The sequence below is a fragment of the Chelon labrosus genome, assembly GCF_963514085.1.
Source record: "Chelon labrosus genome assembly, chromosome: 12".
NCBI classification, from domain to species: Eukaryota; Metazoa; Chordata; class Actinopteri; order Mugiliformes; family Mugilidae; genus Chelon; species Chelon labrosus.
The window spans coordinates 2,880,213-2,906,922 of record NC_140345.1 but is presented as its reverse complement, the minus strand read 5'-3'; the positions used below and the strand labels follow the sequence as shown (position 1 = coordinate 2,906,922).

At 45.4% G+C, this 26,710-nt stretch overlaps 1 protein-coding gene across 1 annotated transcript; it reads right to left on the bottom strand.

Moving 5' to 3' along the window:
* Positions 1–12,793: 12,793 nt before the first annotated feature.
* Positions 12,794–21,367, bottom strand: nes (nestin). The gene is made up of 4 exons (XM_084557916.1): positions 20,479–21,367; positions 19,267–19,391; positions 17,188–17,261; positions 12,794–16,583 (listed from the first exon to the last, which is right to left on the bottom strand). The coding sequence occupies exons 1-4, from the start codon at positions 21,307–21,309 to the stop codon at positions 13,819–13,821; spliced, it is 3,795 nt and encodes a 1,264-aa protein (XP_084414042.1). The 5' UTR covers positions 21,310–21,367; the 3' UTR covers positions 12,794–13,818.
* Between the last annotated feature and the right edge of the window lie 5,343 nt (positions 21,368–26,710).

Genomic DNA, 26,710 nt, shown 5'->3' with positions numbered 1-26,710 from the left:
CTTTTTTTGTTGTAAAGATAATTTTTTTGTTGTTTTTGGAGAATGATATACAATTTGTGTATATTTTCATAAATAAAGTATGCACTGATATGTTATTACAAATTCTATACTGCTTTTACAAAAAAAGTGTTTGTTATTGTACCAAAGTATCCATTGGTCCCCTCTTACCCTCCTCCCCTTTTTGCGTATGTTTTACCGTATTTTATATATTAAATAGACAAGTTGACCTACAGAAAAACATTGGTTGTGTGTCATTTATTCTTAGTTGCTGTTAGTCTGATCTGTGGAAGCACTGCCTTGTTGTTACCCCTAGAGGGCGCTGTAATACCTAGTATTGGTGGTTGAGCTGTGGCATATGCAGTTCCTCTTGCTGTTCAGGACTCAAAAAGCTCATATTTACAAAAGAATAAAAATAGTTTTTAATGCAAGCATTTCTTCATCAAAACAAATACATATGCTGTTCTCCATAAAGTGTGATCTAAAGTGAGACACTTTAGAAATGCAGCTTAAGTCACAGAGATTAGCTTTTCGTTGCAGGGATATTTGGAGTATCACAATCATATCTTTAAAAAAGACTGACTTTCTTTTTCAATTAAACACCAGCAAGATGTTTGTTGTCTAAGCATTTAAATCAAGCACTCACTGATTTAGAACTTCCACATCTGACACTGATACAGTGAGACACTTTTAGTGCAGCTCAATGAAGTCTGATCGTCAAAAGAGAAACACGTCCTGTGTCCTAATTCTCGTTCTTTCCACAAGGGAGGTCAAAGGTCATCGACAGGAACAGCTAAAGGTCCAACAATGGAGATTTTGTTAATACTGTGAAGCCCTCTGAGACAAATTTGTGTTTATTGGAGGTATACACACGGTGTGTATTAACTAATTAATTAAGTCTTTTTTCTACTTACGTACATAGGAGCTTGAAAGGCCTCAGGTGATGCTAAACTATTTTCTTTTTAGAGACACTTGAAGAAACTCATAAAGCTGAAAAGACCTTGCAGATTTTAAATGTAGGTTTCCAATAATGTAATTTCAATTTACACTGTGTGTTACCTCAGTTTCTAATGAAGTGCCCATTCCCTGGAGATAAATCACAGGAAAACTGTTTGTCCTGTTATCTCAACATAACGAAAGTTACGATGTAACTACGGTTCTATGAGTCCCGGATGACCGCCAGAGGCGGTGCTTTAAGCACTGGATAACTCCGCTCGCGCTAGCGCATGTCGAGTACGAATAACAACAACGTCACCTGTGACCCCTGCATGACCCCCGGGAGGCTATATCTTCCGGTGTCAGCAGGTGATCGGCTCCCAAAATCTTCACGTGAGCGCGCAAGGATTCTGAGTGACAGAGCGCTCTGGCGGTCATCCGGGACTCATAGAACCGTAGTTACATCGTAACTTTCGTTCTATTTCGTCCCTCCTGACCGCCAGAGGCGGTGCTTTAAGCACTGGATGACATATACCAACAGTGTCATGAAGAATCCCACAACCCACCTACTAACGAGAGGTCGAAGACCCAGGGCAAAGAACCACGCCCAGCGGGTGGGGAGCGGTCACATTAAGCCGGTAATATCGATGAAAAGTACCGGGCGAAGACCAAGAAGCTGCTGCACAGATGTCATCCAGGGGTACGCCCCTCAGGGCAGCCCAGGACGTGGAGACACCACGAGTGGAGTGGCATCTGACCCCCGCCGGCAACGCTCGACCGTTGACCCTGTAAGCACAAGAGATGGTGTCCACAATCCAATGGGAAAGGCGCTGTTTGGAGAGGGCACAACCCCTGTTATGCCCCCCATAGCAAACAAACAACTGTTCTGTCTGCCGCACATGTGCAGTGGCACTGATATAGGCAACCAGGGCCCGCACAGGACATAAAACACGCAGCCCATCATCAGCCACTGGGGGATCAAATCGCGCCAGGCGGATAGGACGGTTGACATGGTCACGGGGCAAGGTCTTCGGCAGAAACGCAACATTAGGCCACAGGGTCACCACTGACCCCTCAGGCCCCCAACGCAGGCAGGACTCGCTGACAGACAAAGCATGTAACTCCCCCACCCGTTTCGCTGAGGTGATAGCCAGAAGAAAGGCTGTCTTTAATGATAGCCACTTGAGGTCAGCCCGGGCGAGAGGTTCAAAGGGTGAAGAAGACAGAGCCTCCAGCACCAGGGAGAGGTCCCACGCTGGAACCCTGGGGGACACAGAGGGCCGCAGCCTCAATGCCCCCCTCAGAAATAGGGACACCAACCGCTGGCTCCCTACGGTAGCATTGTCTATCAGGTTATGCTGCCAAGAAATCGCTGCCACGTACACCTTCAAAGTGGAAGGTGCTCGGCCGTCGTCCAGGAGAGACTGAAGAAAGTCCAGAACGGTGGCCACTGGACAAGAAGTGGGGTCCTCCCCCCTGTCAGCGCACCAGGCAGAGAATCTCCTCCACTTGCTCTCATACTGGAGACGGGTGGACGATGCACGAGCATGCGAGATGGTTCGTCGAACAGGCTCAGTGCAAGCGCTCAGCAGCGTGTCGGGCCCTGCAACAGCCAGGCCCACAACTGGAGACGGCAGGGGTCGGGGTGCCAAACCCGGCCCTCCAGCTGTGATAGGAGATCTTTCCTCCCTGGGAGACGCCATGGCGAGCTGCAGCAAAGCTCCCGCAGCAGTGGAAACCAAAGCCTCCCTGGCCAGAACGGGGCCACCAGGAGGAGGCGGTGGCCCCGATGAAGGACCCGCTGCAGCGTCGGGAGGATCAGAGGCAGCGGTGGAAAGGCGTACAGGAACACGCTGGGCCACTCGTGTCCCAAGGCATCTTGTCCCAGAGGACTGTCCTCCTCCATCCAGGAAAACCACAGGGGACAATGGGTTGACTCCCTCGAGGCAAAAAGATCCACCTCTGCCCTGCCGAAAACGCCCCAGATCAGCTCGACCACCTCTGGGTGTAGTCTCCACTCCCCCGGCGGAAGCTTGTGTCGAGAGAGGAAATCTGCCACCTGATTCCGCTCCCCCGGAAGCCACATCGCTCGCAAACTCAACAGACGGGGCGTGGCCCATGTCAGCAGGCGCTGGGACACCTGCAACAGTTGTGCCGACTTGGTGCTCCCCTGATGGTTGATCTGGGAGACCACTGCCTTGTTGTCTGACTGAACCAGCACATGTTTCCCCTGCAGGTGCTGTAGAAAGTGCCGGAGTGCCAGGTGGACAGCCCGCAGCTCCAGCACATTGATGTGCCGTGTGCAGTCCCGACGAGACCAACGTCCCTGGGCGGATCTGCCACGCCAAACTGCACCCCATCCTATCTGGGACGCATCTGTTGCAACCGTCTCTCGGAATGAAGGAAGGACCCCCAGAGGCGCACCCCCCAGTAGGAACGCCCTGTCCTGCCATGGCTCCAGGGCGCGGACACACACCCGAGACACTCTGATGAGCTTGTGCTTGTGAAGCCTCTGGTCCAGACGGAAGCTGTTCAGCCATATTTGAAGCGGGCGGAGCAGCAACAGGCCGGAAGGTATGGCAGTCGATGCGGCCGTCAGTTTGCCCAGAAGCTGCAGGAACTGAATGTAAGGCAGCCGCCTGCCCCTCTTGAAGGAAGGAAGGAGCTGGAGGATGTCGTTCACGCGCTTCTCTGACAGGTAGGCCTTCATGGCAACTGAATCCAGAACCAGACCCAAATAGGCAGCCCGCTGAGTGGGAACCAGGCAACTTTTCGCAATGTTGACCCTGAGGCCCAGTCGGGACACATGCGACAGAAGACGGTTGGTGTCCCGAATCACCTGGGCCCGGGAAGGCGCACACACCAACCAATCGTCGAGGTAAGGCAAGATCTTCATGCCCCCCGCCTGCAGAGGTGCCAAGGCCGCTGCAACACAGCGGGTAAACACCCTTGGAGACAGGGAGAGCCCAAAGGGGAGCACCCTGAACTGGTAATGGTGACCCTGGAAGGCAAACCTCAGAAAGGCCTGATGACGAGCAGCGATTGGGACATGGAAGTATGCATCCTTCAGATCTATGGAAGTGAACCACTCGTTGGGGCTGACTACACGCTGAACAGCTGCTACAGTCAGCATGTGGAACGGCAGAACTTTTAAGTACCTGTTCAGGCCTCGCAGGTCCAGGATGGGTCGAAGTCCGCCGTCCTTCTTGCCGACCAGGAAGTACGTCGAGTAGAACCCCCCGGGATGAAGGAGGGGGTCCACCGGTACGATGGCACCCTTGTCCAGGAGGGACGACAGCTCCTGGGTTAAGGTCTGGGCCTTGGCAGGGTCGCCGATAGAGGTCATCCTCACCCGGCCAAAGGCAGGGGGCCGGTGTCGGAATTGCAATTCGTAGCCCCGGGTCAAGGTGGAAACTACCCAGGGATCTGAACAGCAGGCAGCCCAGTGGCTGAGCTGCTGCTGGGAAAAGCATCCGACGACCGGCCCCGTGGCCCTAGCGCCGCTGCCCCCGGGCCCCGAAGGAACCGGAAGAACGGCGGTCGGGCTTGGAGGCCTGCTGCTGACGAGGTGAGCGTCGCACGGTGGAGCGAAAGTCATCCGCTGGCTTCTTTGCACCCCGTCGCGACGGCTGCCGACCACCCCGGGGAGGCAGCTGTGGAGGACGTGGGGGAGCAGATGGAAAAGCCCTCGGCCCGCTGGAGGTAGGCGTTCTCCTATGCAGGCCTGCAAGCCGCCTCCTGGTCTCATCTGCCTCAGCCGTGCGGTCCAGTGCATCCAACGCTGCAGAGCCAAACAGCTCACCAGGTGTCGCCGGCACCCTGCGAAGGGCCCTACGAGTCACCTCCGTCAGGGGTGATTGGGCCAGCCAGACGTGGCGACGAGTGTGGACGAGCGTGGACATGAGTCGACCCAATTCTCTCGTCTGGCAGGCAAAAGTCTGCAGTGAGGCATCGCAGATGTCACGGACGGAGTCATCCACCTGAGCCCCCTGCAGCGAAGTCGAGAGAGCCAGAAGGAAGTGGGATAGGGTGTTCCCAAGGCGGCCGATGCGCGCTGCCGTGTTGTAAGCTTTACAGACGTAATCATCCGTAACTTTACACTGGGCAGAAGGACACCGGGGATCCGACTTCATTGCCTCATCCGGAGACACGATCAGGGCAGCAATCGCAGGCTCCACCGATGGCATGTGGAGAAGGCCTACTGCCTCAGCACCCTCCATGGCGGCTAAGGCCCGCTCGTCCGACCCCGGCCTGGTGAGGGCTGACGTGTCTCCCCAGCAGGAGTGCAGCTCCTTCAAAAAATCAGGAGAGTGTGGCACCAAAGTCTTCGCCGTTGGGGGGTTGCGCCTGTAGAAAGCGCTAGGAGCCTTTTGCTCACTCGGAGGATCAAGCTGCAGGCGCGCCAGGGCAGCTCGGATGATTGCCTCCATGGAAGAGTCCTCAGAGCCCCGCCGGGAACCCGAGGCTGAAGAATGTGAGGAGCCTGCCGCAGTCGGAGTCGCCAACTCAGCCTGGGAATCATTAAACTGGCTGGACGAAGCTGCAATGGAGATGGCATCGTCCACTGGCAGCGGTGACCCCTGAACAGCTGCACCAGCAGCATGTGGCATCCTACCAGCAGGCTGCAGGCCAAGAAGAAGTGCCTTCATCTCCTCCATATCAGCTGCCAGACGGTCAACCTTAGAGGAGAGCTGATCGTCTGTCTTCCTCCGTCGTTTTCCTGCGGGGACACTATCCACACCCCATGAGGCAGACCTCTTGTGTGCATCCCGACAAGAATCCGCCCCCCCAGACTGGAATGAAGGCAGGCAAGATAGTGGGTCCAGTTGGGCCAGCCTGGCCAGCCTTACTGATCTTGGCATGATGGCACAATTTATGCAGGCTTCATCTGTGATGGCCTCCCGCAGGTGATCCATGCCAAGACAGGACACACACCGATCATGGCCATCCTCAGGCTCCAGGGACACCATACAGTTGCTACAAGCATGCTCCATCCGGGACCGGATGGAGAGGTAGCCAAGAAAAAATCAAAAAGACACAAAAAGAGAAGACAAAGTGTCGCGTCGCCGGGACGGAAACGCCAACACCTTGAAACGCCAAGCCGAGTTGGGAGAGGGGGCGGGTGCGCAACCTTCACCAACAAGGTCAGTAATTTAACTAGTTTTTTTTTTTTTTTTTTTACACCCAACTGAGCTCGAAGAGGGGCTGAACCCTACCTCAAGAACACAGTTGAATCCTTCAATAATACTGTGAACACTAAAGAGAGAACACAAAACAAGCAGAGATTAGCACAAAACAGCATCATCCTGCTAGTAAAGTTGTATGTAATGCTGGAAGGTGAGGTGCGGAAACACCACCAAACCAGCCAGCCACCTTTACAGAGCAGGTAACATACAGCGTGCAATTTGCTGGCGACAGCCTCTGGGAGGACGAGCGTCTGCCCGTTACTCCCGCTACAGAGGCACGAGACTGCACAAGCCAGCAGCACGGCAGTGATAACCATACCAGTACAATTGAATGGCTATACTCTACTTACGTACACCTCTACGCGCGGTCACGAGAAGAATGAAGGAGCCGATCACCTGCTGACACCGGAAGATATAGCCTCCCGGGGGTCATGCAGGGGTCACAGGTGACGTTGTTGTTATTCGTACTCGACATGCGCTAGCGCGAGCGGAGTTATCCAGTGCTTAAAGCACCGCCTCTGGCGGTCAGGAGGGACGAAATAGAACAAGCCATTACTCCTTCATGTCAACATAAGAGGTTACAATCATAAGTGTCTTGAAATAGTAGGTAAACAAAGCTATGTACTTTGTGACAGCTAAGAATATATGTTTTGTGATCGCTGGAAGATGTCAACTTCAATGAGGAGAAATAACCTGCACACCCCTCCACAGTCTGTTTGTTGGGCTGTTGAGCACTTAGAGTGCTTTATTTGCTTTATTTGCCATCTTCTGCTTTTCACCTAACAATAGCATAGATACAACACGCCTGTAATATAGTAATAAACAAATATAATAACGAAATGTCAGTCATAGAAAAATGGAACAAGTTGGTTCCACCTGCTTTTATAAGAACATTGACACGTGTCATTGACCTATAATGGAATCTTTCACTCTTATGTACTATGACTTTAAGTTTATGTGCAAGCGTTTTGCTGCACAAAGGAATCATTTTATATTAACACAGATGAATGAAGTGCATGTTTACATGTGATCTGTATCTGGATTCCTTAGCATGATACTGACATCCAGTCTACGGCTCTTTGCATTTACACCAGGTGCAAATATGTTTTGTGTCTTTTTTTCTTTTTCTATTGCGGGACTAAACTTTCCACCACCATCTGTAGTTGGTGCGTAAGTGTGAAATAGATTTTTATCTTTAGAAAGTGTTCTCTACGTAATGTGAGTGTTTCTGCTCGTCTTGTGAATCTTTCTTCTCTTTTTATACTCTTCTTTCCTGCGTGCTATCAGGGACTGCCTTTGCCTTATGCTGTAACAGGTGACTGGGAGCACCTGATGCCACTTACTTGTCAATGAAAAAGAGCATGAAGAGGCAGAGAGGAGACGCAGCCATTAGCCAGTGGGCCATTCTGGCTAATGCTGCCATACTATACTGAGTTTACGCTGTTCATACAAAGGGAGAGGGTCTTGTTGTTGGTTTTTATTTCTCTAGTTTGTGGTTTTCAGTTTGGATTATTTGCAGGTTTCACAGAAGGACTGGTAAAAACTAAAACAAAGCTGAAAGGAAAGATCAGACTTTCTTGACACCCAACAGCTCCAGATGAACTCAAATGTTACTCGGTGTCTGACGTATCTTGTATTGATGATGGGAGAGTCTGACCACTGCTCAAAGCCTTCTCCAGCACATCCCAAAGATTCTCAATGGGGTTTAGGTATGAACTCTGTGGTGGCCAATCCATGTGTGTAAATGATGTCTCATGCTCCCTGAACCACTCTTTCTCAATTTGAGCCCCATGAATCCTGGTATTGTCATCTTGGAATATGCCTGTGCTATGAGAGAAGAAAAAAATCCACTGATGGAATAACCTGGTCATTCAGTATATTCAGGTAGTCAGCTGACCTCATTCTTTGGACACATAATGTTGCTGAACCTAGACCTGAGCAACTGCAGCAACCCCAGATCATAGCACTGCCCCCACAGGCTTGTACAGTCGGCACTAGGCATGATGGGTGCATCACTTCACCTGCCTCTCTTCTTACCCTGATGCGATGTTTCCCCACTATCCTTCCAGTATCTTAACCCAATTTTAGTTGTTTCTGTAATCTCCTTAGATGTTTTCTCTGCTTGATGCATGCCAATGATTTGACCCTTCTCAGACAGACTAACAACTTTCCCACGACCACAGGATGTGCCTTTAGACATGGTTGTTTAAGAAATGAGAAGCTACTCCTTGCATCAGTTGAGGTTAAGAAATTGTTGTCTGGTGAAAGAGAATCACCCATGCAGTAATTACCCAATAGAACACCCAAATTCCTATTTACTTTTCTTTCTGCCAGGCAGTGTTTGTATGAAACATTTATAAACTTTATAGCCATTTGGAAGTTAATTCAAAATTGCACTGTCTCCTGCTTGCTATACATATGAAGCTTAAAACAGTAGGTCCAGTATTAAAGAAGAACATGACTGATTACTGTGGCAATGCAGCTAAATAGGGTTGGTTGGGCCCATGTGACAAAGAAGAAATACCCATGCAATTGCTCACCCAACCTAACACAGGAGTGACCGTGCAGACCGTAGCCCGCCATCTGGTAGCGTCAGCTGGTTTGGCCACAGCAGCCGTTGCGCTCACGTCTCAGACAGAAACACTCTCCGGACTCAACAGGCCTCTAATAATAACCACACACTCTCAGCAGCCTTATCGAAAGTCATTCTAGACAATGGAGGAGTACTGTCTGCCATGCAGCCCCCCCCCCCCCCCCCCCCCGTTACTGCCGAGGGCCACCATTCTCTGTGGGCCACCCAGGCTTTCTACACTTAACGTGTAAATAAGAGTTTTCACCATGGCTCAAACATGTGGAAGTGTGAGGGTAGTATACCTTAAAAGGCCGTGCACATGTTATCTTTAGGATGTGTGGTCACTGTAAAAATGCGTGAGAAAAAGCCACCGTCTGGCTTATCTGAGGTCACCATCGTCTGTGGTTGCTCGGAAACAGAGAAGCGGAGGATCTGTTGCGACTCTGTGTCTTCCTCTTTTCTATTTTGTGTGTTGTCTGTGTTCATGGGCGTGGTCCGTGGCCTGTCTGCCAGAGCACATCTAACTTCATTTCTGCACTCTGATTAAATTACTGTGTGGGCATCTGCAGAGACAGAGACACACCAACGGAGGGAGTGAGCCACCTTTACTCTGCCTACGCCATATTTTCTCTTCAGTCATGTGCATAACTTGAAGACAGGTTTCAGCTAAATCTCAATTCAATTCCTGTTTTGGATGATGTTGATCTGTTGTTATGATAATGTTGACATTGACACTGGAGATTAGATGTTAGTTGGGGACTCATCCGGTATAGATATTATTTCTAGGGTTAATGGACTGTTTATTTGTAACATAGCTGCTGTTTCTCTCACAACAAACAAGGCCGGATATAAAGGAGTCTCCATCCTTATCCCCTTATCTAAGACAGAAAGTCAAACTGGTCAATCTCTTCATCAGGTCAAATTAAATCACAATTTCTGAAAGTGAGTGAACATCTGAATCTGTCCTGCTAACAGTATTTAATTGCACCAGATGAGTATCAGTTGGAATATCCAGGCCACGCCTCTTTCTAATATTGTTCTCGTGAGGTATTCGAGTTTTTATTCTTCGTTCATTCAGCCATTCCTAAAGTCTCACTCATCCTGGATTACTACAGAAACTTGCAGCTGTCATTAGCAGATTGCACCCCTCAGTGCAACTTGCATTCTATTTTGATACAGCCTGGTGACCGATGGTTTGATGGGTGGTGGTGTATGATACTGGAGTTTGATCCTTTATGCCCTGTCCACACACACAGACAGTCTTGTTTACTCAGGACAGATGATGAGACACAGTCATAAATGTGGTTTTAGGACCACAATAAACTTGTAAATTGCGACAGTCCATAATGCGTCAGCAGTTTGCAACAAGCAACCAGTGATGCACAAAGGGGAAGTGTACTTCTCGACTTGGGTCTCTTTTTTTATCTTGCAACAAACCCAGTCGTTATTATTACACTGTTTAAAACAGGAACTTTAAGGTGTGAGCGCTGGGATAGATACAGCATGCTTGTGATATAGTTATCAGTCTCAGTTCTATATAAGCTTCACATTTATAAAGTACAGTAGTGATGTCAGTGGACTGACTGCTGATTAGAGTCTCTGTGAGCCTTGATTGTGACAAAGGAGTGACAAAGAGAGCCACGGGCAGTTACAGCAGAGCTGCTTCCTCTCCCACTTTATTGAGGATGTCCAACACTGCAAGATGTCTCCACAATGTGTACCGTGGATATGTATTGTCCCCACAGGACAGAAGCCGTTGATTTGGGTGTTCCTTTAAACTTCTCTCTGCCACCAGCATCATGATCAGTCACAGGGTATTGAAAACTATCACAGTAGAGTATGCTTTTTTTTTTTTTGTTAGTTGTTTTGCTTAAACTACATTCATAGTTGGTTAGTTCTTATTCATGCTCTGTTTGGGTTTGTTATAGAGTGTAAATGTCTGACGTTACATTTTAAATTCAATTTGATGTCAGAATCCTCAGAGGATGAGTCCTAATGATTTTCTTCCTCACATTCTGTCCCTGTGGACAAAAATTCTGAGCAGACATGTTCATATTTATGTTCAATAATAAGTTCGCATTGGTGTTCCAGAAGGGAAGTCTTTTGATTTCGATGATGGTTTGTCTTCCAGCCTTAAATCAAGTGGAATTCAGCCTCTAGCAGCTCTTATTTTATTCTCTCCCATGTGCCGTCGTGTCTGTTCTCATATAACGGGACTAACTAAAGTGGGAAAACTCCTCCTCAATCCTGATCTGCAGCTCCACCATCATCCACACCAATACCATCAGGAGTAAATCAATGGAGATTGATGGTGGATGGCAGATGGCTATCAGAGCACACATGTGCACACACTCTAACACAAAGAGCTGAAAGAGGTTCCTGTCTCTCTTAATGGACTCGTACAAACACACCTCCCCCATGTTAATCAACAACGATCAATAGCCATTGGTCACTGCTGGACCGATGGCCACTGGTCTTAAGATCACAGATTTTATTTTTAATTTTCTTGTATGAATATTGTTCATTCTTGGAGACTTAGCAGCACGATGGTTTGGCAAAAGAGCTGAGGATGTGTCTGTGTTGCAGTTGTTAAGAAATAAGAAAATTAAAACAATTAAATCCAAGAGAATTAGACCCAATCTACTCATAGATGGACAACCAAAGATCTGAAAATGCTCTTGTCTGCTTAGTCAAATGTTTCTGCGTGTGTTGTTTTGTCTCAATGACCACAATACTTCATTAGCAGCCAGTTAGCAGCCATGCCAAAATATTTATCTTTTTTGGTAACTAGGAAACTTGTTACTGAAAACTTGGCACGCACTAAACATGTGTCGTTGACCGTTGGTTCAACGCTCAGCAACATTGGTTTGCCTATGTTAAGCTGCCAAGGAATAAAATGATTCATGCAGCTGTCAAAAATACATCCAACCTCTGAGTTGATTTAGTGGTGACCATTCATTTGTGCCATATGTCCTCAAGACTGAGGGCTGAGTCCGTGCCAGCATTACTTTAATTACGCTTGTGTATTTTAAGCATACCTGGTTCCCTTGATGCCCATGAAGCCCACATTGTTTTAAATAAAGCCATGTAAGTCACTGTCTGGCTCTTTTGATGGCTCCTTTTCCAACTAAATTTTCAACTTGTTCTTTTCTGTTCAACTAAAAGTGTAGAAGTGTAGTACAAATGTGACATTCATGTTGATAACATGCTGATACATCAGCAGTTTACCTGATTCTGAATAGGTTTTGCAATACCAGATTTTTGCCAAGAAGATGCCACAAGTCCAAATAATAGCATTTAGTAGCCAAACTCTTCTCTTCAGTGCACATCAGCTAAATATCCATATGGGAAAAATAAGTATTAATTTGTAGGTAACACTGAAACAACTTGATTTAATTTATAAAATATATGAAACATAAAACAAGTTCCTCAAGGGACTCTCGTTACTGCTCTCCTCTCAAGGCAAGAATACATTTCTTCTTATCACAATTACCAGTTGTCTTGGGTAGGACAGCTCTATTGATGGGTGGAGAATAGGAGCATGCCAGACAGCTGCCGTAATACCATTCCAACACTTCAGCCTTGTCACAGTGAATACCATCCGCGGTTTCCTTCCTTGCTGAAGCTGCCATTGGGCCGTTCTGGGCAAGGAGGAGGCACGCACACACCAAAATAGCCGTCATTGTTCAGTAAACTGACTAATGAAAGACGAGGGGGGAGCGAGGGAGTGGGGGCGTGGATGGGAAGGAGAGGAGGTGAGGTCACACATTGTTCTCTTTCCTACTTTTTCGCTCTGCTGTCTCGTGGGACGGCTGTTTGCTTGTGGAGGGCCCCGGTGCTGCTTTGTTGACTCTCCTGCTTTGAGGTCAGTGAAGCTGGGATGTTGCCAAGTCCGGGCACACACACACACACACACACACACACACACACACACACACACACACACACACACCGAGCTTCACAGCCCTCCTCAGTGCAAACCCCAAAGGAAGCAGAGATGGATGTTGCTGGTAGGCAGGGGGCAGCTGGTATCTCTCAAGGATGTAAGTGTATTCTGAGTTAAAGAAAAGGTTCATATTTTTATCACTAACTCACTAAACAAGCCCTTATAAAGTTTTAATAGCCACAGTTATCACCTCCTGCAGATTTAGTTCATGTTTGAATGTTCAGCTGACCTTAACTGAGTTCCCCTTTAACTTTTATACAATCTTCTTATCTTATCTTCTTCTGCAGGGAACATTACACACTGCAAAATCTAGTTGTTCTCCTAATGCAAAATATATTTTTTAAGGTCAGAAAATATTGTGGCTCCCTGAGGGTATTTTCTACGTATGCTCAGCAAACAGTTTATTCAATTTCCTAAAAGATACAGAGCCTGCATCTCAACTGGACAACTGTATATATTTATGACAATGTCAGTTTTATGATGAATTAAATATATGGATGAGGAACACTATGCAAGCAAACAAGATGCAAAGATCACAAAGAGACACAGAGTTGATCCTGAATCTACAGTTTATTTAGAACTGTAAGTGTACCATAGCAGAATTAAGCTTTCAGAAATAAACCTATGATCTCACAGACCGCCCAAATACAAACCTACATACCGTTTGCTTGTCTAAACTGATTTATGACCACCATCGTCTATTCTACATGTGTAAAACGTGCAAAGATGAGTAGCGAAATGAAACAAGTCGCTTGCAAAAACACTAGCTGTCTGTTTGACGCACTAATAAATGGCTTCTCTACAAGGAATCCTACCCTTCTGGTCTCATTGTTTTCCATCAGTCACAAAAATCAGATTAGGCAAAGATCAATAAACGCTTTGACTTTCAAATGACATTCTTTGTTCATGCTGTTCCCTCATGCACAATCCCCTGATCTTCTTTCATCACATGCACACTAAAAGACTGAAATTTTGAACCATTAGGAAAGACAAATGTGTCGGTTTTAGCAAGACAAGTTCTCAGTATCTTTATAGAGAGCGTTGGCACATTGGTAGTCAGCATCACCGAGGAGAGCACCAAGGCACGGATTTGGTTTTCATAGTGAATGCATTATACAGAAAACACAACATCATCCTGACTATCACTAAAAACCTGTTTAAATCTAGCTTCTCACTACATTTTATGCCTGCTCCTCCCCAGATGACCACAATTCTCCCTCAGCTTCAGACTCCTCAGAATGAACCAGTTCCCCTTGAACGTTTCTGCACAACACATGCTTCACCTCCATGTGCATTTCTTCTTGCTCTTTTTCTGCAACCGGGGCTTTCGATGAGTCAGTGTCAACCCTAGAGTTTCCGTTAACCACATTTGGGTTTTCCAAATTTTCCCAAACTAAGCTATCTGCAAATCCTAAACTCTGATTGGCTTTCTCAGCTGCCTCATTACAGGCATCGTCAAGCTGATTGGTGGCCCCACTCTCCAAGGAGGACGCCCAGAAGTCATTCCTTACGCCAGAGGAGAAGAAACCATGGAGGGCATTATCTGTTGCATCCTTCTCAAAGTAGATATCTTTTTCATCGTGCGTAGTGTCGGAGGATATCCCGAGGTACTCTTCTTGGTCTGTTGTCACACCTTCATGAGCTGATTTAGAAACATCATCACATTTTTGATCAGGTTCATTCTGGTCCCTGGTTTCAAAGTCCTCTCTTGGGTTCTCTAGGACTTCCCACTCAGATGTTTCTGGAGGTTCAGGAAACTCCTGGCAGTCAGCAGCATCCACAAGTAGATGTTCTTGAGGCTTGTTAGTTGTTGTTTCAGTAGATGCTGCCTCTTTCACCTCAGCCTCGTCCTGCAGCTTCTCTTGACCTGCATTTATCACTGACACAGAGTTTAGATCCTCTGACTTGTTGACTTCTTCCATATCAGACCTGCTGATGGCGTCACTAAAGCCATAGTGGTCCTCTGTTACATCCACATGTGTCACCAAGGACACGTTGTGTTCATCCTCTTCGTCTCTTTTCTGTGTTGTATCTACATCTTCTTCATCTATATGCTCGTCGTCCTCCTCGGCCATAGTGTCTGTTTGCGGCATGGCCAACGATGGATCAATGAAAACTAGTTTCTCAGACATCTGTTCAATACCTGTAGTGGAAGATATAAATTCTTGGTCTTCTCCAGCCTCACAGGGAGGCGTGACCTCTGGTTTTGCTCTTTGAACCCATTCTACTTGCTCCGAGATTTCTTCATCAGACTTGTCGTCAACGTCTTCACCGACCTGCTGCTGTGCAAAGTGAGCACTGTAGATGTCCGTGGACAGATTTTCCAATTCTTGTTCCACCAGTCTGTCCGTATCCAGCTCCTCATCATATCCTTCATTTGTGCTTACCATGCATTTGGTAAGTTCTTCGACTTCCTCTTCTGAATGTCCCTCACTGACTTTGTCCATTTCTTCTTCACTTTCTGTAACATTCATTAGTGTAGTGTTCTCATTTACAGTTTTACTCTGGCCCACATCCCTGTCTTTAATATGAGTATATCCTAGATCAATATCCTCATCCACTGTTTCCTCTTCAACGTCTTCGCACAGATCTTCCATTGTTCCAAATCTCTTTGACTTGCCCTCACTCCATGTTTCCGTCTCTCCGACCTTCTTTTCCTGTTCACCTTCGCTGGACTCGCTCTCGTCCATGTGTGACGCATGGGCGTTGCCATCAGTCTCATCACTTTTGTATCGAATCAGAGGACGAGTGTCAGCGAGAGTGTTATCCTGAGCGTAGCTGTCACCCTCCAGCTCTGTCCTCCATGACACGGAGACATTTTGAGAGTCCTCTTCATCGTCTTCGTCTTTCTCCGGGTATGGTGCATGCTCCTGATCTAGTGGACTTTGCGCTCTGTCGTCTACTTGTGTGACCATCAGTGAAGAGGCCACATCGTCATCTCTGACCATATCCTGTCCACTTTCTCTCTTTTCATGCTCTTTTGCTGATATGTCTTCCTCTGGTTCAGCATGCTGCCTTTTCTCATCATCATTTTCTGTTTTTTCATCTGTCTTCGGCTCAACCTTCTTTTCTATTACACTATCCCATGTATCCATCTCTTCTCCATCAGGGTATAACATCTCCTCAACATCTATGTCATGTGTTCCTACCACAGGGCAGCTTATGTCTTGTCTTACCTCAGCTGCATTTGGAATGTTTTCATGTAGGTTGTCGTCTGTCCCTTGGTTGAACACACTTTCCCCAGGCTCACATTCAGATTCAGGACTGCTTGGTCTGGATTCAGAAGTTTGTTCGAGCACCGCTTCTGTTTCAGAATCTGAGGACTCTTCTTGCTCTTGCTCTGTCTCTTTGCTAATAAACTCATCCTTTACCCATGCATGAACCAGAGCACGTGGCTGCAGCACACCATCTTTTTCAGCTCCCCCCTCATAAACCTCATCCTTATCAGATTCATCTGAGAAACCGCCAGGTTGTTCTGTCACTCTGTCATGGAGTGAGGGCTCACTGCTGAGGCCAGATTCAACCTGATAACCAATCACTGACTCAACAACTGCTTTTTCCTCAGGAGGTTTAACATCAGCATTAATACAATCCTCCTTTCCTTCTTTATCCCCTGACACTGCTTGCTCATTACTAGGCGACAAAGGTGCAGCATATGTGACTTTCTCATCAACTTCCTGTGGTCTGAAACTTTCAACAGCTCCATCATGCAGTATTTTTGGATAAGAAATTTCCGGCGTTGCTGACTTCGCGTCTACTTCAGCGGGTGTTCCTGAAATCTTCTGAGTTTCATTCAAAGTAACAGATTTTCTACCCTGCACTGGTGTTGCAGTTACCACTGCCTGTCCTGTTAAGCCGTAGACAGATGAGAGGGAATTTTTCTTGTGGCTAGCAGGCAGCTGGGTCTGGTAATTCTTTTTAACCCCCTGGGAGCGGAGCACTGCATCTGTGGAAGACAAGAGCTCATGAATTCATAATGACCTTCTGTAGTAACAATTGTACAGACATTTAAATGAAATCTTTTTGATATTCTGACAAATATTCTGTATCCTGTATATTTGTTGTCCCCATGCAACACTAAATAATGTGTGGGGATTAACAGGGCGAAACCCCCTCACCAAAGCATTATTAAAATGTATGTTCTTGATGGAGTTGGGACACTAATGGGGAGATATTGATCGTCATTTCCTTTCGCTGGGCTTTAAGTTACTGGCAAGCAAAGCCATATGGCTCAGTAACCTTTGGGGACTCTCTTGGGTGGCTTGCATTACAGGACCCAAAGTGCCTACCTCAGCCCCCTCAGCCAAGCCCCCACCACCAGTCTCCTCCAAGACTAATACGATTACAAGGTGTATCAAACATGTCCCTCACTCTGAGGGCTTTTACTTAGCCTAAGTGAAATGATTCCTTTTAGAACGAGGGAGGTACTAAAGTATGAAGGAGAGTAAACATACAGGAGTGGATTTATGTGACATCTTGTGGTTCTAAACAAGGCAGCAGTGAAGTTATTATTGTGGTGCTGATGTATGAATATTGTTTACTCTAATTACCTGTGATGGAAATGTGTCTTGGCTGATTTAAGGAAGAGGCGTCTCCCCTGAAGCTTTCACTGTCCAGCAAAGCTCTGTAGAAAGAGATAACAAGATAACGTTACAATACTGTGCAGCTTTCGCACAATTTTGTGATGTTTAGGATTTCACACAGAGCTTTTTTTTTGGGGGGGGGGGGGCAGCAAAAGGAGACTTTTTCCACTCTTGAGCAGCAGGAACAGACCAAGGTCTGTTGTTATGGTAATGGAGGAAAAGCCTGGCCATTGAGGAGCCATCTGCAGCACTCAAACCACAGCCATCAATTTCTCTCTCTCTCTCTCTCTCACACACACACAGACACTCATGAACATACAAAATGACAGCAGATATTAGGAGCAAGCCGTGCAGCACTAATACCACTGTTTCCATTCACACATGTGGACCACAGCAGTCTTCATTCCAACACAGCTGCACATGCAACATAAATAAGTTTTTAGTCTGCGTTTCCTTACGTAACACAGTTAAAATATTATTGGAGAAATAAAATACACCAGGGGAAACAAAGACTTTCATGACACTGAAATCTATCCTCTAGTCATATCCCCCCCACAGCTGCTCCCCTGCGCTGTTATTCTACACTCCCATAGCTCATAAATTGGTAAGTTCTCAGTGAAGGGTGAGGGTCAATACTTGGGGGTGGAGGAGAAAGGAGACGCCATTATAGAGCTTCATAATGGATAAGTTGCTCTGTCCAAGACGAAGGAGGCTGCTGTTTCCATGAAGTGACCTATAGTCCAGACGGCTGCTCCTGCTGTGGCCGCCCTTTGTTTGTCAGGTTCTTTCACTGATGGAATTGTGTTTGTCAAGCCTGTTACTGAGCAGCAGTTTCTAAATGCATTAAACTAACGATATAAATCACAAGTGACAAAATAATAATTCAACTGGACGCATGTAGACTCCAAAAAAGATCTGATTATCATTCTCAATCATCACAGCTCATTATTGTCTCAGTTTGTAGATTGGTTAAGCCTGGTATAGCCCTGCAATTGCATGATAAGCTTCTAAAGCCAGGGGACTATCTTCAAATTGTGTCATTCACTGAACAATATAAGCTCAGTTTATTATCACATAAGCTGTAGAAAAACCACATATCTTAACAATATCAAATGGTTAATTGATATGGAACACGCCTATGTTTATTAATGGTTATAAAATGATCCAAATCAATACTGATCAATAAACCATAATCTTATCTTGGGTCAGGCATTGCCAATACCACTATGACTCTACTGTTATGTGTTCAAAGCTGGGTTTTAATAAATCTCATCAATCAGCTGACAGTGATTGTGCTTTTCTTGACGTCTCTCAGGCTCTAATACTGTATCTGTTACACAGTTCAGAATTTTAAGAATAAATCAAATAAGAACAATAATTATGAGCTGAGCATTAAGGACGACCATGTGTGACTGTAATTGTGATTTATTTGTAGGGACAGACAATGTTGTGAAGTGAAGTGGCTTTTAAGATGCATCAAAAATGTGCAAAGCTGCACTCAATCGACACTGACTGCTACATTCAGTTGAATGCAAAAGTTGAATTCTTTTACATGACAGTGTGAAACTAGTTTCTCCTTTTTCAAAACAGTTGTGTAGATACTCCCACCCTATGACCGCAACAGCCATCACAAATCTAACTACAAAAACAGAAAACACCCTGATCAGTCTACTGTACAGTGATCGGAACAACAGTCATATTATAGTGGGGGGTTTTCATTCATTGATCACAATATCTTTATTAATGTTATGGAACAGAACATGAGCTGATGACTGATCGTAGACAGTCCCTACAGGGATAAATCAAAAAGGGAACCCTGTCAGAAGTCTCAGAAAAAGAGACAACGCTTTTTATCGTCAGTTGATGCAACTATGAGTATTTTTTCTTTTTTTTTTACAATGATTTTAAAAGGCAACACGTGGTAAAACAATTGAAAAAAATAAGACTAGATCTACTCTGCCTGCAAGGAATGCACTTGCACAGGGAAATCAGATATGAACAAATTTTTATTTCCTTAACATAAAGGGCAGCGTTGCTGCAGCGTACCTGTATGTTGCCACCTCCAGGCCCAAAGACATCTTCAGCTGCAGCAGGCCTTGGTTCTCCAAGAGGAGGTGATCAATTTCCTGGCCCAACTCCTCTTTCTCCACCTCCAGGCCCTGTAGGTGCTCCTGCCAAAACAGGAGGAGGAAAAAGAAAAAGGGTGTGGTTAAAAAAAAGGTGCAAAAAAATATTCTCATGGTGTAGCATGTTAAGTAAGAATAAATCTTCTTTATTCTGCTGTTTGTCATACACTGTTATCAAATGTTAATAGAGAAGGTTTTATTGCTGCTGCTGCTGTTACAATACAGACAGTTTCTTATTAGTTAAAAATTGCTGCAGGCCGTTCCATTTTGTTGCTACTCATTCTGGACCACAGTGGGAGAAAGTAGTGTCACCATTCAAGGTGTTTCTTTGGCATGCCTCACCCCACAGACCTCAGTGGGACAAAGAACTAATCCCAACAGCCCCAACCTATAAATATGTAGCCCTCCGTCCTTTATATACATAAATGTTTTCATTCCATTAGAATAATAATTTATCATGCTAAGGAAGCAAAACCCCAGGGGGAAGAACACACAAATGCTCCCTGATGCATCCTGAAGCGGAGAAACTTCCATTTTACAAAAGGCCTTGACCATTTGCCAGGAAATGAGACTAGATAAAAAACTCTCCTGAATAAGACTGACTTACTTTACCAGTAGTGCACTGACATATAAGAGGATGTTTCTAAACTCTAAACAACGTAGTCATGCGGCTGACGATTATCAGCTGCTCACCTTCCCTTGTGGTTTGTCACTTCAATATTTAGACCGTGTTCATTTGAGTTATGGGAAACTACGACTGAGATATCAGTCACTGTGACTGTGACTGTGCATTTAGCGACAGCTGAATAATGAAGTTGTGGTAATTGTTGTCACAAAAGTCTGAATTTTTCTCATTTGCTGAATCATTTTTACAGTACATGTGTACATATATCAGAAGTACACTGCTGTAAGATTAGCTGAGATGTATAAAATATCTCCACTGAAGGAAGTGAATGTTGTTAATAACAACCACAACATTCAAATGATTTGAAATTCAGCATTACTTTCCCTCTCCTCTTTAATAAAAATCAAGTGTTGAAAAAGAGATGCTTAACAGGTTGACACTTAAGTTATGTTCACAGAAACAATGAATGACTGCTGCATCTCGGCAGGTATGAATTATCGCACCCACCTGGAGCTGCTGGATGTCCTGGCTGTGCCTGTCTCTCTGTTGGGCTGCAGTCTTCTCCAGATGCAGTCTGACATCCTGCGCTGAATTGATCTCCTTCTCCAAGGCCTGGAGCTTCAACTGGCTCTCACGCTTCTCCTGGCCCACTTGGGTCAAGCGGCTCCTGGCTTGGTTAAGAGACTCCTCCAGCCGAGTCAACTGGCCCTGATAGGCTTCTGCTGCTTCCTGCCATGCTCTGGTGGCTTTCTGGGAGTACTCATGCTCCAACTGGCGGAGGTTTGCTGCCTGGTTGTCCCTCTGAGCCAATGTGTGAGGCATTCTGGCTGAGGAATGGGTCAATGTGGCCTCCAAATGGACCACATCCTCCTGATGGGTTTGAATAAGAAGTTGCATCTCCTGCTCCAGCTGTCTGACCTTCTCCTTCAGCCAGATCTGTGCCCTCTGTTCCTCCTCCAGCTCTTTTCTGCTTTGCTCCATCTTTGTCTTGGCCTTCACTTGGGCCTGAGCCTCCCTGTGCCTCTGCAGATCCAGGGCCTGAAGCTCCTCAGTCAACTTGCCAACTTCCAGCTCTGTCAAGACTCTGTCCCTCCACACAGCATCCACCTCAAGTCTTGCCTGCCGCAGCTCTTCCTCCAGTCCCTTCCTGCGAGTCAAGGCTCCCTGATTATTGCGTCTCATAACTTGGATCTCCTTCGCAAGCAGCGCGTTTTCCTCCTCCAGTACTTTGACTCGGCTCAGGTAAGTCTCCAGGCGTCGGTTAAGGTTAAGCATCTGTTGCTTCTCCTCACCCAAGTGGGTGGGGTGAAAGATTTTATGGGCACTGTGGAGCTCCATGTCAGTATGAGAAAACAGAGAGATTTGGCAAACCAAGGCCTCACTCCGAGGTGCACTGATTAGGATTTGGCAGCCAAATGTATCTCTGTGCCCAGGCCTGAGTCAGTGTGAGGCTCCTCCGAGGCTCTGGAAGTGTGACTGCCAGCTAGAGGCTTCCCTTTCATACTGGACTTAATGAAGGGGCCGGGCACATGGATAGAATGGGAGGAGGGATGGAAAGGGAGGAGACTCTAGGCTAGAGAGGGAGGGGAGAAGAGAAAGGATAGAAGGGGGGGCTGGGATGAAGGACAGCGAAGGAGATGGAATAGGAGGGGTGGGGTACATGGGAAAGGGCAGACAGAAAGACAGACAGACGCAGTGATGTCATTTCCAAGGTTAACTCTTTCATCACTGGAGCTTTTTCTAATTAAGTTTAAGGTGCCTCACATTGTGTCACATTTGAGTCCACTCAAAGACGTTTGTTTGTTGAGTTTGGGAATGCAATCAGACCAAGACTAACCATGTTATTAAGAAAACCAACAGTTTTTCAATAAAGGTTTCTAATAGCCTCTTGGTATCAGCCAGAAAATAAAACATCAGTGGGTAATGAATTTAACTCAACTTACTTACTGAAATGTAGGGATAAATATGCATATCAGTTAGAATACAGGTAAAAATACACCAGATATTATATTAGAATGTTTAGCTTTACATAGAAAACAATGTGTTAAAATGTTTTCTTGTAAGTATAGGAAAAGAACAAAGCCACTTTAATTATTAAAGGCTGGGTAATTAAGATTTTAGTCATGAATGTCAAGGTAGTGCATTGTGTTACGAGTTCATCCTGCATGTAGGAAAGTTAGTTAATTATTAATGCAAATAAATAAAGTGTGAGCTCTTCTGAAGAAATCCAAACCTCAGGCCTTGGCAGTCTTTGCACAACAAAGAGTATAAAAAGGAAATGGTTCTGATAGGAAAGGAAATAACAGTGTTGTTTTACATGCAATGTAAAACCATGGCAGTCTGTGGCTGCCCTGCAGTTATGGTCCAGGTCAGGCTTCCATGTCCACAAATGTGTAGCCAGGGCACATGCTAAATATGCAGTCCCCAGAGTCTCCAGTGTGGAGTTTGGAAAACTGCTTTTGGTTGAATACTTTTTGTTTTTTATGTACCATCAATGACATATACACGATACACGATACACGATGTCTCCTCCTCCTCCATCACCCTCAGCACCGGCTCCCCCCAGGGCTGTGTTCTGAGTCCCCTCCTGTTCACCCTGCTCACATACGACTGCTCAGCGATACAGCCGAGCTGTCTGATTGTGAAGTTTGCGGACGACACAGCTGTGGTTGGACGCATCGCTAACAACGACGAGTCCGACTACAGGAAGGAGGTGGAACACCTGGAGGGTTGGTGCAGAGAAAACAACCTCTGCATCAACGTGAAGAAGACCAAGGAGATGATCGTGGACTTCAGAAGGGGCAGAGGGTGGTGAAAGCTGCACAGAAGACTGTGGGACACAGTCTATCCACCACCACGGACATCTACACCTCCAGGTGCAGGAAAAGGGCCACCTGCATCAGAAAAGGCCCCACCCACCCCGCACACACACTGTTTGTCCCTCTCCCTTCAGGCAGGAGGCTACGGAGCATTAAGAGCAGGACCACCAGACTGAGGAACAGCTTCTCCCCGGAGGCTGTGAGACTGTCGAACGCTGTGTTCTCTTACTGTTGCTCTAATGTTTATTTATTTTTCTATGCAGAGAGATAAAGGCATAGAAGGAGTAGATTACTTCTCCTATTCAAACATTTCCTTTCAGTGAAGTGCTCTACCAACCCCAGTAATTGTGATTTGCTTGGCAACAAATTTCCTGGGCTGCAGAGGCAGTACTGGTACAGTGATTTTAGGGGCTCAAATGTAATTGGACAAATGAACATAATCATAAATAACATTTTATTACATTGTCAAGAATCCTTTGCAGGCATTGACTACCTCATTTGTGCTGCCTTGTCACCCTCACAGCAGCCGACTTCACTTGTTGTTTGTCCGTGCATCTTTCTGCCCATAGCTTTGTCTTTACAAGTGAAATGCATGCTCCACGAGATCAGGTGATGGACTTAGCAGTGACAGTTATGGTCATGAAAAGTCTATTTACACCGATCAGGCATAATGTTATGACCACCTTCCTAATATTTCCTTGTTCCTCCAAAACAGTTGTGACTCATCAGAGAATGGAGGGAGGTGGTCACAGCGAGACAGCGAGAAGGTCCCGGGTTTGAATACGATGCATCCGCCATAATTATTAAAAAATATCGATATCAGTATCAGCAATGCTGGCCCTGTATTTACTTGGTATCGGATCAATACCAAATCTGGCGTATCGCACACCAATAATAGAAAGTGCAAGCCAAGCACAGAAAGGCGCTGCAAGTTCAGAAATGCACTGCAAATTCACACAACGGAAATGTTTCCAGAGGACCCTAAAAAGCGATGGGACCTCGTTTGCTCCAATCCTGATCCCCACGAAGGGTTAATGACTACTTCTGAGCAGTTTTTGAGGTTTTGGTCCATTTTGATCATTTTAAATACAATAATACCTGGCTGCTTTGCTGCAACTCCCACCAGAACATCTCAGAAATGTGTCCTTCACTTTATTCGGTAAGTGAATTTCGAGAATTATTTATATGTTAAGTGTCTGTGCCCAACATAGCTAGCATGTAAGCAGGAGGTAAATAGATAATTAGCCGGCTAATGAATTAGTCTTAGGCTAGCCTTCCAGCATAGCTCCAGTGTGTTAGCGAGGCTAACGGGAGAATAATGAGAGGCCAGCAGGAACTTGGTTATCAAACCAGCACCGAAGTTAAAACGTAATATTGAAGTTTTAGACTTTAGAGTGATGATACTTAAATAAAGCGCATATGCGTGAAGTTGGAAGATATTATTCCTCCACATAAAGTAGGAAACGTTCATGTCTTGTTGACATTACTTTCCACACGATCAAAGTTACGGTAATAAGGTTAATGACAAACTTGGTTGGTTTGATATACAGTGTCGAGCTGTGTTCTGTTACAATAAAATATTTATATATAGTAAAATAATATGATGACTTTTTCCTTAAATAAATTATGCCCTGTTGCGCAATGGTAAGAGTTATTTTAAGTATGTTAACTTAGTATTGATGTTTTTCTAAATGTAAGATTATGGCTTAAATTCTTAAATTATTGCTTGAATAGCAGTAATCATTTTTGTTATTAATAAAAAAAATGTATGATTAATGATCAGTTAGTATGAGTTGCTTGTGCTTTCAGTTGACAGTGATATTTTAATGTAAAATATAACTTTTACCGTCAGCACAAAAGACCTAAGGAGTGTAAATACGAAGATTATTGAAATGTGACCTATAACTTATGACTGTAACAGAACTTAAATACAAGACATTAAACACAAAATGGTGACTGTACTTCAGACTATAAAATGTAAAAGTAAACAGGTAGTCAAACAAGGTTTGTACCAGTCTCAGTGGTCTTAAGGGTGGGGTTATAGGAATGAGGAAGAGCAGAGGTGTAAGTAGGTGCATGTCCTCCTTCATCATGGTGACTAGCACGATTTGGCTGACCTCTCTCATGTCACTGCCACCTCAGATGATGATGAGGATGTTCAGCGCAGCCCTTCCTCACAGGGAGTAGGAAAAGAAGAGGAGAAAGCTTTTATTAAAGTTCACACCAGCCAAACATCAGACACATACGTCCAGCCTGCAGAGAGGTTATGAAGGTCTCTGTTGCTCTCTGTGCACCACACTGGACAATCATGTCACCAATGATCCACATAGTAACTATGGAGGAAAACAAAAGTATAAATTATAGTAATGAAAAATATAAAGGCAATACTATTCTGCCACATCTGTGGGATAAAAGAAAACAAGACCTTAAAATATAAGTGACATTTTTCAGATATGATCAGTTGGATTGGCGGCACAGTGGCGAGGTGGTTAGCACTGATGCCTCACAGCAAGAAGGTCCTGGGTTCGAATCCATGGGTCCACTGGGCCTTTCTGTGTGGAGTTTGCATGTTCTCCCTGTGTCTGCGTGGGTTCTCTCCAGGTACTCCAGCTTCCTCCTACTGTCCAAATTGGCTGTAGGTGTGAATGGTTGTCTGTCTCTCTGTGTTAGCCATTTTTAGACATGTAATAAATGTTTTGCTGCTGTAGAGAACTAGCCAAAGCTATGCAACAGTTTAAATTGAACACAAGTTACGACAATACCTATATTTGTGTAGCATAATTTCAATCAAACAAATTATCATATAGAGTGTGGTATAGTTTAGGTTAACTTACCTCAAGTAAAGTGAGGTGGTACTAGTAGCATCATACCAGGAGCAAGTAGCGAGGCCACTGCATTTGCCGGCTGCTAGCAGATGGGTTCGTTTTGAGCAAACAGGGTCCTCTGGAAACATTTCCGTTGTGTGAGTTTTTGAGTTTGCAGCGCGTTTGTATGTTTGCGGCATGTTTCTGTATTTGCAATACGTTTCTGTATTTTCATCGCATTTCTATACTTGCAGCATGTTTCTGTATTTGCATCGTGTACTTTCAGAGCGTTTCTGCGTTTGCTGGTGTTTGCAATTTGCACATTTTACTCTTACAGTATCACTAGTGTTTTTGGAGCTGGCCCCATATAACACACTTTACATTATGAAATTGTAAAATATTTTATCGATTCAAAATGTGACGCATACATGTTTAGTTGTCTAACTTGCATGTCTTTAAAACAAAATTTATATTCAGTGTTCCATATTACTTGTGATGCTGACTTGTGTTGTTGACCTCTGAAAAAAATGTCCCTGATTCTATTTACCCATCCAGTGTCGAGTGCAAATTTCTTTCAGCCAAAAGCAGATGCATGATGACAAGCTGACCGCATCAACAGAGGATGTGGTTCACTTGCAAAGAGGGTTGAGCAAGTTCGCACAGACAAAAGTGAACTAGTCCAAGTTCATTTTTTAATTTTGAACTAAGTTCATAGATAGTCTGCGTTCATTTTTTCCGTTTTTTATTTACAATAGAATCTCTAGACTGACCTGCCCATCCATCCCCAGCTGGTCATATTTTTTACGTCAGCATCTGTGCTGCTTTTTTGAATAACCACTGGCTGTATATACTGGGAAATAACTCAACTGTTTGTGTGGATCAGCTGCTTCTGTGGTGCCAGAGGAGGCTTCTCTTTCAGCTGCACCAGCCATGCTGTATGCCGTAAACAGCACGTCAGCTGACAGCTGTCGTAAAACTTTTTTCCTGAGCTCGGGTGAATGTCGCTATTTCCTTCCAGACTGAACGAAACTCATGTCTACGCTCACAGGCACATAAACAGGCACAACGCTAATTACAAGGTTACTTCTCTAAAAATACCACGTAAAGATTTTATCC

Coding starts and splice junctions, on each gene's coding strand:
- nes (XM_084557916.1), bottom strand. CDS start 21,309: ATGGAGCTCCACAGTGCCCATAAAATCTTTCACCCCACCCACTTGGGT. Junction 17,262..19,266: donor CTGGAGGTGGCAACATACAG/GTACGCTGCAGC, acceptor CTCTTTCTACAG/AGCTTTGCTGGACAGTGAAA. Junction 16,584..17,187: donor AAGACACATTTCCATCACAG/GTAATTAGAGTA, acceptor TGTCTTCCACAG/ATGCAGTGCTCCGCTCCCAG.